Source organism: Anabas testudineus, chromosome 5 (genome assembly GCF_900324465.2).
Source record: "Anabas testudineus chromosome 5, fAnaTes1.2, whole genome shotgun sequence".
Classification (NCBI taxonomy): Eukaryota; Metazoa; Chordata; class Actinopteri; order Anabantiformes; family Anabantidae; genus Anabas; species Anabas testudineus.
The window spans coordinates 8,790,004-8,804,571 of record NC_046614.1 but is presented as its reverse complement, the minus strand read 5'-3'; the positions used below and the strand labels follow the sequence as shown (position 1 = coordinate 8,804,571).

Sequence of the window (14,568 nt, the reverse complement as noted above, 5' to 3'; positions counted from 1 at the left end):
AGGAAGGTCTTTGAAAACTTTTAATAGACGAACATGCACAGATTTAACGACAAGTGGTTTTGAGTCTGTACAAAATGATAAGGAGGATGATTTAGTTTTGGGTCAATGTGGAAACTATCTGTGTGCTCATCTGTACAGAAACAATGCAGCTGATGTATGAGCCGAGTAAATAAACACCAGTCCATTTCTCCTTCGAGGGCAGCGTGTTAGTTTGAAGTCAGAAACTGTCAAAAAAAAAAAAAAAAAACAAAAAAAAACAACTTTCTAATTGACAAACACGTTGAGAAAAATCTTCACTCCTGATCCTTTTCCTCTCCGTGGGTAATGATGTGAACCAGGTTCTTATAGTCCAGGTTTCCTGCCACATCTGGGGGGAAGGCAGCGAACATCTGCTCCATCTAATCGTCAGAAAGCACATCTTATCGTCACGGCTTGTAACAGCTTTAACCCCCTCGCAACAAACAACCCATCACGCAGAGTGTATGAAAGGGTGCGATGATGATTCACCGAGGTCATTTATTTATTTATTTATTTATTTATTTGGTTTTGAAATGTTTCTAACTCGGATGTCGATGATCGTCATGGTGACGCTCGCGCCTCTCTGCTTTTTGGACCTCATCCCACACACACACACACACACACACACACACACACACACACACACACACACAATCAGCTGTAAATGAATGATAATTACTGTACACTGTACCTCTTCAGGAGTGAATCGGTCGGCTTGTGTTGTTAGCATCTGTGTCACGCTGGAGAGGAAAGAGAAATAACACCGTATGAGATGACGTGTGTGTGTGTGTGTGTTCACACCGGGGAGGAAATGTGCTGCTCACAAAGGCCTTACTCATAGTGGAGTCGTACTATGATGAAGCATCGCAGTCCGACTCAGACGCAGTCATAAATTGTGAGTAAAGGCTTATATAAGCCTCCTTGCAGTGAATTCTAATACTGCAAATGGACACTGTGTGAGAAGTGTGTGAAGCCACTTACTAGTCCTTCCTCAGCACACCTTTCCCCTCGGGGTCAAAGACTTTAAACGCGTTGAGGATGGTCTCCTCTGGATCAGCACCTGGACGCATTGAGACAACCGTTACAATTCCTGAGATGTTTTACTTGGAAGACCTAGATGTTGCTTTTATGGTTCTTTGAGCCCTTACCTTTCAGCTTCTCTCCGAACATGGTGAGGAAGACGGTGAAGTTGATTGGGCCGGGAGCCTCTTTGAGCATCTCATCGATCTCCTCCTGCTTCACGTTGAGACGTCCTGAACAGCAAACAGTCAACATGAACATACCACACAAGTGGACTGAGGCCGTTTTAGTCGCTGTGCATCAGGAAAAATGCGAATGCTGAGAGTTGTTGGTCTATGATTCGGTCACAGTATATTCACAGTATCCTGTAACAACACACCTAGAGCAGCAAAAGTGTCTCTCAGATCATTCTTGTCGATGAAACCGTCTCTGTTCTGGTCCATGATAGTGAAGGCCTGCAGGTCAGAGCACAGGAGACAGTACACAACATATAAATGAGACGTTTGTTTTTTTTTTTTTTCAAAAATCCAGTCGTTATCGCAGGTAGTTTTTGATTTTCCTTTTCCCCTTAAATACTTTGTGTGGCATCTTTAAAGATGAACACCATTAAGTATTTATAACTTGTGAATCCCCTGGGGTTTAGCCTTGGCATCCAGGGCACGGCCAATAATTTATCTGCAGCCTAATCACTGATGACACAGTCTGGATGTCTGGGCACCATGGACCCTCATACCAACATACCACATGCATCACTGCTGTCAGGCCAGGGACAGGAAAATAGACAGGTGGGCATACTACGACGATGAACAATGGAGAGAGAAAAACAGAGGAGACGGCGCGCAGAAGAAACAGAGTGAGCTTTATGTGTGTTGCTGCGCAAAACCGAGTCATTGTATCATAATCCTGGACACGTGTGAGCTAACATGCATATTCTGAAAACATTTCCATAATTCTCAAGTCACACTGAGCCAAATGTAAAAGAGTGAAATAAAAAATTTGGTTGAGCAGCTCTCACCTCTTTGAATTCCTGGATCTGGGCCTGCTCGAACATGGAAAATACATTGGAGTTGGCTCCCTCTGCCGTCCTCTTCTTGGCTTTCTTGGGGGCCTTTTGGCCCAGAAACAAACAAAGTAGAAGTGATCAAGCAGAGGCTACATGCTGGTTACGGTAAAGCTACAGGTCAGGCAACATAAATAAAAGGCACCAGATGGGTTATTAAAAGAAATATTGAATCTGCAAAAAAAAAAAAAAAAAAAAAAGTTGAATGATGTGAAGGCAGAAACTATCTGAGATGTATAATTTCAACATCCCTTTGAAAAATATCATTCAAATACTGCATGTTACTTTAGTTTAAAGTGCATTAAATTAATCCTACATACAACTAGCATACGTAACAGGGATAGAGAGGGAAGCGCTGGCTAAAATGAACTGTTTGGAACAGTACCAGCTGAATATCATTCATAATGGCTTTGATCTTTATTCTTTCTCATGAATCTAAGCTAATTATCACAGAATATATATTTTTTTTTATTTTGTTACAAAATATCTTTAGCTCTGAATCATAACATATAGATATGAATAAAATTATTTCTCCCATTTTCCAAAATAAAAGTAGCATCCTTGAAGCCAAGAACCCACGCCTGTCTTTGAACCATCAAACAGCACGCAGACAGTAACTTACCATGGTTGAGCAGCTGGGAGGTCAGACTAACAATAAAGCCAGTGAACAATGGGGAGATTGTGGGTGGCCTTTTGTAGCTTCAACCCTCAGCTCTACTGGACGATATTTATAAACTATATCCTCTTTAGGAAGTGGCAGGTAAATGATGCTTCATACAGCACATACGGTTTTACGTGCTCACAAAAAGCGCACACACCCCCGTGGTCATGATTGACACTGGACAAAGAGAGTGGAATAACTGGTATAAATATCAAGAGCAGACTGAAGGTTAAAGCACTTGATCACTTTAAAGTGTCCTCTGTCCTCAGATCACCGTCTTGGTTGTATAAATTATAGACAATAGTATCAAACAAAGGGCAAAGTGTGACCTGCAGGACCAGTTTCATTATCCACAGTCTGATTTGAAAAAGCGTGCAAATGAAGTCAAAACGGAAACGGCTGAAGTTAAAGCTCGACTAAACCGCGAAACTGATCTTAGTAGGTCAGAGGTTACACAGCTGACCAACAGATCTGACCTTTTTGACAGAAATTGATTCCATTTTCATATATAATCCACAAAAGACCACTTACCTGGTGAAGCCTGTATGTATCAATTCTTGAGCTGCGATCAGTGCACAGTGCATTTTCTTTAATCCTCATTTAATAAAAAGGCACGATGAGCCTGTGTGGAAATCACCAGTTCATTCTGTGTAATGTATTGATTGACCTGTCAGGACTGTGTTAGCACCAACCTTAGTCACATTTCCCTCATGCTCCTTCACGATTGGAAGCGCTTTATCTCTCCCTGACAGGACCATGGCACAGTGCGATGTATACAAATATTTATGTGATTGGTAAATGTCCTTTCTGACTTTATGTTAATAGTATAGCATCTCAAGGAAAAGTTTGTCACCTTTTCTGCATCTTTTGGGGCCAGTGGGTGACAAACACCACCAGCTGGATGATCTGCAACTCAACTGCAAAGTAACTGAATGTCTGAATTATTATGAAGCAGATTAATATGGAGAAAACTCTCAACTGAATGTTTTCCATTTGCTTGTTGCACTACGCTGGTGTTAACATTAAAGAGCTCATGACACTAAGCTCTGTGATGTCAACAGCAGTAAGTGTGACATACTCAAGTGTGACACCGAACACGTCCTTACAATGTGTTGTCTTTCTGCACCATTAACAAGTCATTCAGTATCACTTGTGCCCCCCCGCCCAGCCGCCCAAGTCAAGAAAAGTGACAGTGTGTGAAAATGAGCTGAATGGGCTGGGGGTTAGGAGGTGAGGCCACGGGCGTGTGACCCATACAGAGAGAGGTGCTGAAAGCCTCCCTGTGCTCAGTCGACTCACACTGTCAAATGCTATGCAGCAGATGTCAGTGGTGTCATCTCGCAGCACGGTGTGTGTACGGGGACGTCAGCATTAACAGAGTTATTGTTAACCAAACTGAGGCAGGCGCTATTGTTGAAACCTCTCCTTCAGCTCCGCTCTCAGTTTCTGATCCGAGCAGTCGCTGCAGCTACTGTGACTGGCTTTGCAGACCATTGTCGCATTGGCCAAGCGCTGGGATCAGATACCTAAAAATAGGCTAACCTCTTTTAACACAATGGACATGGACAAATGGTCATTTCACAGACTCAAGTGTGAGCAGCGAGGGAAAGCGCAAGATGGCAGAGAAAGGAGTTCCAGATTAACTTCTGTCACTACATGAAGTGAATAAGAAGGGGAGACATGAAAAGGTTCAGTCTACAATTTAAGCACAACACAAGAAGGCAAAGTGAAAGACAATGGTTATAATATTTAATATTCTGTGACAAAATCTCTTCAGGGAAAGCTAATAAAACATTTGTTAGCAGACATCAATATCATATCCAGCGTTACAGCATTATGATTCATGTGAAACTAAATACTAATTTGAAAAAATATAAAAATTAAATTAAATAGGATGAAAACCCTTTTGAGCAGTAGAAACCTTGTGCAATCTGTAGCATTGGGTGCTTTTTTCTTGAACCTTTGTGACCAGTGAACTAATTCTGTCTTCTTGGCTAAAATACATTCAGGAAGATTTTTTACATCGTAAAACAACTATGGTGGATTTCAGAAACATTTTCCCACTGAGCGCCTTACTGTTGACAGACACACGAGGCAAGTTAAAGCGTGGCATTTAAAAACATTTTTAAAATCTTAACTTGATATATAGAAATAAAATTAGCTTAGTCTAGTGTAAGCAGCTTGGCGATGAGAGCCAAAGTAGAACAAATTTGGATGGATTTTAGTGTCTTTTTAAGTTTGACTGGGTGATTAACTTGCCAAGAGTACCTTAAATCAAAAAAGGAGATATTGAAATAATTGGATGAATTCACTGTGCAAAAGAAGGGATATGTTATTCACGTGCTTTGTTCTTAAGTTGCGGAATAAAAATATAACCCAAATGAGGCAGAAGCAGAAGACGACACTCCGTTTCATTTCAGATATACATATCCATGCCTTTTACGAATCAGGAGGAAAAAGAAAAAAGCAACTGAATATTTTCATCTCCACCTTCAACAGTTTTGGGTTATATACAATACTTAGGGACAGTGTACAAAAAGAAATGCTCAGGTACTATGTTGTAAGCTTCAAACATGATTTTTTTTTTTCCCTCGTCATTTAGTTCAGCACTGAGGTTTTGCCTTTGACAGATGGAAGTGCATACACGAGGTGGATCCAGATACAATCACTCACTTGATAGAGGACGTTTAGACATAGTAAAAGAATACTCATCGGACATTCAAGAGGACACGTAATCACATTTTCTGTCTTTAACAAAAATAGACATGGCTTTTCCAGCCTTGAAATTCCTTCTCAATATATATAAAATTATGTCTTGTCTATTTACAGTCAGATAGCATTCTTAAGTATTAGAAAGGTCCTGCTCCATCGCTGCTGGGGATTGGGGGTAGTGCAGTTTTTGTTTTGACCGATATGAGGCCAGACAATCATCTGGTGTGTGGTTCTACAGGGCATGAAGGGTTTATTTAAATTTGATTTAAATGTATTTGTGCTCCTGCCATGTCACCGTAACTAACCAAAGCCTCAACAGAAGACCCAGATTAGCAGAGAATGATTGTAATTAGCGGATAATGATTGTGTGTTGACATGTCAGTGCAGGGATGGATTCAGAAATACAATAATCTTCTGCCACGATTGGTAGCTACTGCGGACAGAACTGAGTGCAGAAAGGAGCCAGTAGTATTAATGCTATTTAACCATATTCACCAGTGACGGACGTTGTATATATTTAGGCTTTGACTTGTGATATAGAGCTGTTCTGGCTGTGCTTGTCTATTGTGGTTACTACGGTCGCGAGTTAAGTGAAGCTAGAAAAACCCACTGAGTCAGGGGTTAAATTGAGAGCTCATGTCCTAGATGTTTGTTGTAGAACAAATTAAATTTCTAATCCCTTTTAAGAGTATAGAGCGCATGCTCAATTAAAATGCAAAAAAAACAAAAAAAACTGGTCAGGTTGTTAGTATGGCATTTTGTTGACCTTAGGTTGACTTGGGTCAGTTCATTAAGGAAGAGTAACCTGATTCTAACGACATCTATTTATTCTCTCGGTTCTGACAGCTACCATTGTTTTCATTTTTCAGTTTAAATGTCAGGCAAAACAGATGTGTGGCAGTGTTTCATCATGAGTTGGTGACATTCTCACTGGTTCTTTGCTCACTCCTTTCTGTTTTCCAAAGACGACTTTCTCTGTCCATGCTGGAAATGTGGCTCTGCTGCCTCAAACAGATGATTGGTCCCATACCTGCAAGGTAAAATATCAGTGAAGTAGAGTGAGCTCAATACATACAAATGAGGACAGAGGAGGATTTGCCTATGATAAATCAAAATCATCAAGATCAACAATATCTGATAAAATAACAGAAACCTTTTTGCTTTTCTGCTGAGAGTTAGATAAACACCAACCTGTAAGTATTGGGAGATTAGCTTAGCATAAAGACTTAAAGCAGGGAGAAACAGCTAGCCTGTCCAAAAGTTACAAAATCTAAATGGCACAACATGACTAATTAGATGACAAGTTATATCTCATCTGTTTAATCAGTACAAAAGCTAAACAGTAAAAGTTGCATTTTTTCCATCACAGTCCAGTTGCCAGGCAACTAAAGGAGACGCTAGATAGTCACTGTTTCCATAGTTTAGCACATAACCCTTAATGAAACCCCACTTCTTCTCTCATTTCCAGTCTTTATGCTTAACTAAGTTTCATATTTAGGAGACAGAGAAGAAAGTAAATAACTATATGGTCCAAAATATCAAACAACTTATTTAATAACTAGTAAAAATCTACAGAAATGACAAACCTTGTTAACAGGGTTTATGGGCGTGCGTCCAGAACCAGTATGAAGCCTTTGACGCTCTGCAAATCGCCCAGGGGATCTCTCCCTACGAACATCCATCATTCGACCAGGGGAGCGGTCCATTCGAGGGTCTGCCATGGCCCTGCCAGGGGAGCGTTCTAGCCGGGGATCAGCCATTGCTCTGCCAGGAGACCCCACTATCCGACTCTCCAGCATCCTGCCTGGAGATTTCTCTCTCTCAAGTGGACGGCTGGGGGACTTGTCTCGTCGAAACTCTGTACGGGCCTCTCTGTAGCGGTGAGGTGTGCCAGGATCTCCGTGAACTAGGGGATTGGCTGCCAGCCTTTTAGAGATGTGCTCGTTGTAGGAAGGAGGCCCACGCTTGTTAGGGCTGTTAGGGAGCAACCGAGGCACAAAGACGGGCAGGGAGCATTGGTCAAAGAAAAATAGACTTTGGATCTTGGTTCATGGGCTTTGATTGGCGCTGTGGGAGTCAGATCAGTCAACAAATGGTGTGATGATGATCACAATCAAGCTAATTTGGACCTGTAGTGCATTGCTGCTTATGATTAGAAGTGATTGGAGTTAACTTCTACATTTCTAAATAAGAAAAGGCTGTTCTGAGATTCAGCACAGTTGCTAGCCAGCTTCAAACTGTAATAGACCAGTCTCAATACATAAAAGGAGGAAGTTAGTCTTTATTCAAATTCAATTTTCTTCTACATTTGACAGAACACATAAAAGGTAATTTTACTTTCATCGAATCTTATGATTTGCTACAGATAAAAAATGAACTCTTCCTCCTGTAAAGAACAAAATAAAGTTGTTACTCTTTTGTTTTAAGGAAAATGTAACTACACAATTTACCCATCACCACCTGTGGATGCCAACCTGTGCCCTCAGTGCCAGCCAGCCCAGACCCTTGAACAAAACCAGTGTGCTTCAAATAACCTCGCCAAAAATGAATGAATGAGAAAGAAATATAATTAAGTAAAATGAGGGGTGAAGATTTAAAAGAATAGGAAGCACGTCTTTGTCTTTGTCTCAGTGTAGGAGAAATCGAAATGTGATTTAAGCCAAAAAGAAGGGTGATGTGGGTGGTAGTATCAAAGGGTGACCAACATAATAGTAACAATTGAGATTTTATGCACTAGAATTAGAGCATGTTAGTGTGAGCTGTGCCAGGTTTAACAAATAGTCTTTGTGTATGTACTGTATGCACCTGCGTCCAGAGCCATTCCGCTGTAGGTCTCCGCCATCTTGGCTTTGCACCAAGTTGCCCTTGCAGCAGATGACCCGAAGTTTGTTCTGGTAGGAAGAGGCCAGGTAGATGGCCCCGGATGAGATGGCAGGGCCAAGGTAGCGTGGGTTCGGGATATCCAGGTGTGCATATGAGTGAGGCCTAGAAACAGACAAAAGCATCAGACTGTATCCTTTACAAGAGCAGTGACTAAAATAGATAATTATTCTGGAGGCATTAGTCTAGGCACATTTCAGTGAGTACAATATGCAATGACACAGAGCCACAAAATGATGATGGAAAAACTAATTATTGTAAAACCCAACAAAGGCACTGGTTCTGATAAAAAGCAGAAGGCAATCTTACCCAAGAGCAGCATGTCCCTGAATCTCAATAACATCCAGAGAGTTGAAGTAGGTCACAAACAGGTAGGGTTCTCTATAGGCTGACAAATATGGATGTGTAAGTGAGTATTTCAAATATAAATTATAAGATAAATAGTAAAATATATGAAATTTTGAAATTTATATTGAAGAAATTATGATTATCACTAACCAAATGAAAGAGGCAGACGGCTCCATTTGATATCATCACTTCTACTCCTGCGGCCATATGCATCCACAAACACACCAAACTCTGCAAGAAAAATATTTGGGCTATAAAACAAACTGCCTTCGTAAACATAAATCAAAATTGCATGAATCGCAACAAGAATCCATCCCTGATTACGGATTTTCTCACACAAGCATTTTGGCTTCTCTACTGGTACATGTGTCAACATGCTCATACACAACTGTACATGTGTGCCCACACAGACAGAAAATAAACGTCAAACCATGGAAACAGAGCAGGTATTCATCCTTCTGTGGAGCCGTGGTGACCTGGATGATGGAGATGGGGAAGCTGTGGGAGGACGCAGCGAAGACGGCCGATGCTAGCGTCACGTCATTTTTATCCAGGAACTCTGTAGAAAGAAAACAGCATCAGTTAGCTCTTCAGGTGTGAATGTTGATACCTCACAGTGACAGAATCACACTTGTGTAGGCTTGTTTGCAACCCCATCTGCTCAAAAGGAAATAAAAAATAATAATAATATTGATACACAACTAGTACCTACCTTCCAGTACATACTGCTTCATCTCAATCTCATAGAACTTATTGGTGCCAATAATGATGCTGTAGCCAGTGAAATGGATACAGCTGCAAGGCTCTGATGTCTCAATCTCCTGTGTGTATAAACAAAATTTTAACAGCTTGCATTTCAGTGACCCTTTCGCAAACTCATTACTACATGAAGCAAATCAGTATCTACGATACTACAAAACACAGATGCAGCTTCATCACACGTTGCATTATCTACCCATGTTTAAGGCCCACTCACCTTTCTGATGCAGAACTTGTTGAGGCTTTCATTATGTCGCAGAATTGTAATCTTATTGGGCATGGCAGCACAAATACAGATCCCATTATCAATCTGTAAAGAATTAACAATTCTGCAATCAGGACAGCTTGTAAATATCTGCAATCACACAGCTCACTGCTATGCTATTAGTCTGAGGTTCAGCTCATTAACTCTGATTAAGTAACAGTCTAACTACAGTAATTCTGTTTTGTTTAAGTAACAACAACAACAACAACAACTTCACTCACCTTTCCAGAGGAGAAGAGGTGACATCCCTTGACAGTCTCAAATATGTAAGGGTTGAGGTCTGGCTGAGCTGGGAGATGGGACTGCGACAACGACTGTTTCACCTTCTTGATCTCCACCAGACAAAGTGCCCTGTCCTCTCCTGAAGAATGGAAAATGCACAAACAGGAACAAACAAATGTGTGTAACATGACATTTTATATTAACATAGCACAATTTAAAAAGACTTATACAACTAAATATATCACACTTTATTATGATGTACTGACCAGTAATCATTAGCAGCTTATCAAGGTCCTTCAAGATCTGGATCTGGAAGACAGAGGTCAGCCCGGGGATATGGGTCAAAGAATTCTTTATGACGTTTAGAGCATACAAACCCTCCTCAGAGCCGACCAGCACAATCTGAAGAAAAGGAAAAAGAGAATCAGGAGGGTTCAACAAGTGAAACAGGATGGTTGTAGCAGTCGAGGGGAACTGCCTAAATGAAGGATGACTAATTAGGTTTCTGTCTCTCTGTACATGCTACAAATTGCTTTCCTTGTACCTGGTCAGTGAGAGGCAAAGTGCAGTTGATGTCCAAACGATCATCACCCTCCAGCTTCAGCAGGGAGTTCCCTAGAAGTTTCTGTTGAGACATGAAATAGACAGACATGGAGCAGGTGTAAGAGCACAGGTTAGGAATCTTTTCCACAAATCAGCTGCGTTTAAAGCAAGACAAACTAACCCAGCAAGAATGGCAACCAGAGAGCCTGCGCAAACACCACGTTAGTAAATTCATCATTCACTATCAATAAGTGGATGTAACAGCATATTAGAGTTTTTGGCTTTGGAATGATACATGTAAACCATCACATTTGGACAAAGTTGGGGTTTTAACATACTTCATACTTTTGGTCATGTAGTATTTTTTCTTTATTAAATAAGCTGCATATTGTGATAGTTTTAATATGTAATATGACTAAAGATGCAGTGGTAACACTTCCTAGAAATGCTGACACATAGTTTCCAAGAAAGTGTAACACAATTTCCAAGGGTCATTTGGCACAGAATGTATGAGAGATGATAAGGTGCTCCTGCAACAGCAACATACACAGAAACAGCAGAAGCCTGCAGACTTAAGGTAAGCTCAAGTTATGTGTCTGTCACATTTCAGTGAATGACTTTAAAGCGGCACATGGCTTTTGCAGATGCATGCATGCCAAAGCATCCTGTAGGACACCAGGTCACATCTTAGCATCGCATCCATGCACAGATGTAAATGTGGAATGTGCAAAATGAGTATGGAAGTGAATGCTAGGTTTTGTGTGATTGGAGCTATTTTCAAAGGGCATAGAGCTAAGGGAACTGTATTAGTTAACTGGGCCTGTGACTGTGTTGACCTGCACTTAACAGCCTGTTGTATGTGTTGTATGTTCAGATGTATACAACTGCTGCATGCTCAGTCATTCGGTCGACTGAAGCCCAAGCATTCGTGCAGCTACTTACTGTACCTGAACCAGAGGGGAAAGGTTCTTCTGTCTTTTAGAAACACCTGCCTATAATATGATTCACACAACCGTGTTGAATGGAGATACACACGCACAGTATAATAACATTAACAAAGACAATGACAACACACAAATAGAAGATGTGGATGTTGAGAACATGCAGAGAGAGAAAGAAGAGGGAGGGGGAGAAGAAGAAGTGAAGGCACTGGCTGATGTTTAATGGAGGCATACAATATAATTTACCCAATTTTCACACTAAATAACAAGTTACCCCTGGATAAAGTTACACCTGAAATATGCATAATGTAATAAATGAGTATGTACTACTAAGATACAAGTAGTACATACAATACAGTCAATACTTACAGCATCAGCGTCCACCTTGTCTTTACATCCACGGCTACCAGCCACCACAGACTCCAGTACAGCCACCCAGCGCTGCTTGTCGGGGAAACTGGGAGCCATGAAGTAGAGGGACTGGCCTGGCCAGCAAGTAGTGTGGGGATGTGACTCCAGCTTTAACACATAAGGGATGTCTGTGTATAGGCACAGAAAAAGGGATTGATTGGCTATTTTCAATTAAAGTACAGATGGGAAAAATGGATCCAAATAAGAAATTGGGCAGACGATGAAGGTTTAAAATCCTACAACAAGTTCAGTGTAGCAGCATTAGGTGGTATTGATCTGGTACCTGACTTGGCAGTGTTGATGAGCTCAGAAGCTCCAATAGCTCCATGTACAGTCACCTCTCCATCAGGCAGACAGAGCTCAAACTCTTCCTCAGCCTTTACACTGTCTGGAGAAACAAAAAAACAAAACAAAAACAAAAAAACAAACAAACACACACACACACACACACACACACACACACCTTGATTTACTTGGATTCTGCTGGATTGATCCACATAGTAACATAAGTAGTAAAACAATGCCAAACTGCTAAGATTAGATGAGATTGTGTCATGCATTTTCTGAAATGAAATTGGAGTCATAAAAAAACGAATTAAGTACTGACCTTCTCTGGGCTCATTGTCATAGATTGACACCTTGGTTCCATCTAGCACTACATACTTCCTCTCCCAGCCCTGCTGGCCTCGCTTTGCATTTCTGTGTGAACCAACAGATATTATTATTTATATAGATATACTCTCAGTGCTGTAAATACAACATACTAAATATAGTCAGTATTGTAGTAAAGGACTGAACTGATTACCTAGGCTGTTTCATCCATCCTTCCAAGCGAACATGCCCACTGGCCTCTTTGACCTGCAGTGCAGGTGAGTTTGCCTTTTCTCGGCATAGAGCCTCTGAAAAGTGAGTGGCATACTCAGCTGGCAGACCGCAGGTGGCCGGAAGACATGGTGAGCATTTAGGATGACATAGGGTATTGCACTCTAAATAATAGAAAAAGAGTAGGTAAAGAAGACTTTTTTAATAAGGGAGTTAATATTATTATATTATAATTATTATAATTATATTATAATATATTAATATGATAAGTCTGTTTTGTTAGTCTACACTGTTGGTCTGGAATTAAACAGATTCACATATTTTTCTTTTCAGAAAATAATAATACTAGTAATTTTAATCACCCAAATCAACACAAATGTTATTCCACGATGTGAAAGAGACTAATGTGATGGCCATGATACAAGAACTATTTCTGGTATTTTTATTATGGCTCGCCAATAGTTTGTCCTCTGAATTATCATCACATTCACTCTGCCCAGCTACAATGCAGGATACAGACCTAGACAAGTGGCAGCCTGCCGTCCAAAATGCACAGTGTCCAGGCAGACGGCACACTTGGCAGCTCTCATGTTGAGGCCCACAGTGAAGCGATGAGGGATGTTGTGGTGCATTCTCTCCTTCACGCGACGACCAAACTCTGCAATGCAAAGAGGGAGAAAAGGCAGGGATAGTGGAAGTTATTGAAAGAAAAATATGGCACCATGGTATTATGTTTCAAGCTTAAATCACTTCAGAAGACAGCAACAATTGAAAAAGGTTTGTATTTTTCAAGCAACATGGGGCAATTTGTAGAATGACTGAATTATTGTAATTGCACATTAGGTATATTCATATTTCGTAAGTAAATAGTCAATCAGAATCTGATTATGCATGCCAGTGAGCATGGAATGCATTTAAATGTTTCTGGGTGAAGTTGCCGATCCCACCATATGCTATCTAAATCATGACTCCGAGAATGACATTAAAAAAAAAAAAAAAAAAAAAAAAAAAGTACATGATGACAAATCTGACCTTTAAGAAACAAGTCTTTGGTCAAGTTACAGCCAGCTGGACAACAGCAGAACATTAATACATGTACAGCATACGATGTAAGCGTGTGCATGTATAACATATCATGCATGTAGATAGGCTCATGCATGTGAGAAGACACACTGTGGTGACTGCTAACTTACTTTCAAAGGTGACCCTCCTCTTTTCTGTGAGGAGCAAGAGGAAAGAGACAGAAAGGAGAGAACAGTCTAACAACAGGCAGGTGAAAGTGAAGGTACACAGACATTAAGGTCTAAATCACAAAGCAGTGGGAAGTTCAGATTAAAACTGATGTAACCCGGCTTATCCACTATTGTTACTTTGTGAGACAGGCCCAAGCAGGATTACAATGCTAGCTGGATAATTGAACGGTGAATTAAATGTGAAACAGCTCTTTGACTTCAGTTCATGCCCCTGATTTAACATGAACTGAGCAGAGTTTTCCAACTTTGATTAACTTCATAATCCTGCTTTGTGAGACATACACATACATAATCACACCACATAAACAAAATAAGTGAACGAGGAGTCCCATTTGTGCTGACACTGATAGCATACGGTTCCATAAGGATTCTCTGTGGGGAACTACTTAATAACAGGGAACTTCAAATTGTGAATGATGAGTTGGGGTGAGCATCAGGGCTCCTTGACTGTTTGTTTATTATTTTGTGTCACTGACCTTCAGGGGTGGAGGTCTCCTTGCAGCGGGTGGAGGGATTGAGCAGACTGCTGGGGTTGGGTTGGTGTTCTGGGGATTTGACAATGGCTGACATGAGGATTTGGTGACGAGCTTGGGCTGGAGTGGAAGGAGCCACATGTTCCTGGGCTTTGAAGTGAGCAGCTGTATCACCAAAGG

The 14,568-nt window shown here is 40.8% G+C and overlaps 2 protein-coding genes across 8 annotated transcripts in view; both read right to left on the bottom strand.

Annotated features, from left to right (window-relative positions):
* Positions 1 to 3: 3 nt before the first annotated feature.
* Positions 4 to 2,794, bottom strand: myl2a (myosin, light chain 2a, regulatory, cardiac, slow). The gene is made up of 7 exons (XM_026348602.1): positions 2,721 to 2,794; positions 2,054 to 2,146; positions 1,418 to 1,493; positions 1,167 to 1,271; positions 1,000 to 1,078; positions 710 to 758; positions 4 to 398 (listed from the first exon to the last, which is right to left on the bottom strand). Exons 1-7 carry the CDS (start codon positions 2,721 to 2,723, stop codon positions 294 to 296), a joined length of 510 nt encoding a protein of 169 aa, XP_026204387.1. The 5' UTR covers positions 2,724 to 2,794; the 3' UTR covers positions 4 to 293.
* A 1,692-nt stretch (positions 2,795 to 4,486) lies between these two features.
* Positions 4,487 to 14,568, bottom strand: part of cita (citron rho-interacting serine/threonine kinase a) — a 33,339-nt gene continuing 23,257 nt past the window's right edge. For 5 of the 7 annotated variants that reach the window (XM_026348487.1, XM_026348488.1, XM_026348489.1 and 2 more), the window contains 18 exons: positions 14,392 to 14,553; positions 13,183 to 13,320; positions 12,646 to 12,826; positions 12,448 to 12,539; positions 12,124 to 12,228; positions 11,799 to 11,968; positions 11,436 to 11,480; positions 10,490 to 10,570; positions 10,212 to 10,347; positions 9,945 to 10,084; positions 9,676 to 9,768; positions 9,412 to 9,520; positions 9,130 to 9,258; positions 8,850 to 8,930; positions 8,661 to 8,739; positions 8,277 to 8,456; positions 7,058 to 7,445; positions 4,487 to 6,501 (listed from right to left, as the gene is read on the bottom strand). In XM_026348487.1, the coding sequence (XP_026204272.1) occupies positions 6,478 to 6,501; positions 7,058 to 7,445; positions 8,277 to 8,456; positions 8,661 to 8,739; positions 8,850 to 8,930; positions 9,130 to 9,258; positions 9,412 to 9,520; positions 9,676 to 9,768; positions 9,945 to 10,084; positions 10,212 to 10,347; positions 10,490 to 10,570; positions 11,436 to 11,480; positions 11,799 to 11,968; positions 12,124 to 12,228; positions 12,448 to 12,539; positions 12,646 to 12,826; positions 13,183 to 13,320; positions 14,392 to 14,553 (2,333 nt within the window). In that variant the 3' untranslated portion in view covers positions 4,487 to 6,477. The remainder of the gene's footprint in view (positions 6,502 to 7,057; positions 7,446 to 8,276; positions 8,457 to 8,660; positions 8,740 to 8,849; positions 8,931 to 9,129; positions 9,259 to 9,411; positions 9,521 to 9,675; positions 9,769 to 9,944; positions 10,085 to 10,211; positions 10,348 to 10,489; positions 10,571 to 11,435; positions 11,481 to 11,798; positions 11,969 to 12,123; positions 12,229 to 12,447; positions 12,540 to 12,645; positions 12,827 to 13,182; positions 13,321 to 14,391; positions 14,554 to 14,568) is intronic. The other 2 variants (XM_026348490.1, XM_026348493.1) reach the window with 1 other exon arrangement.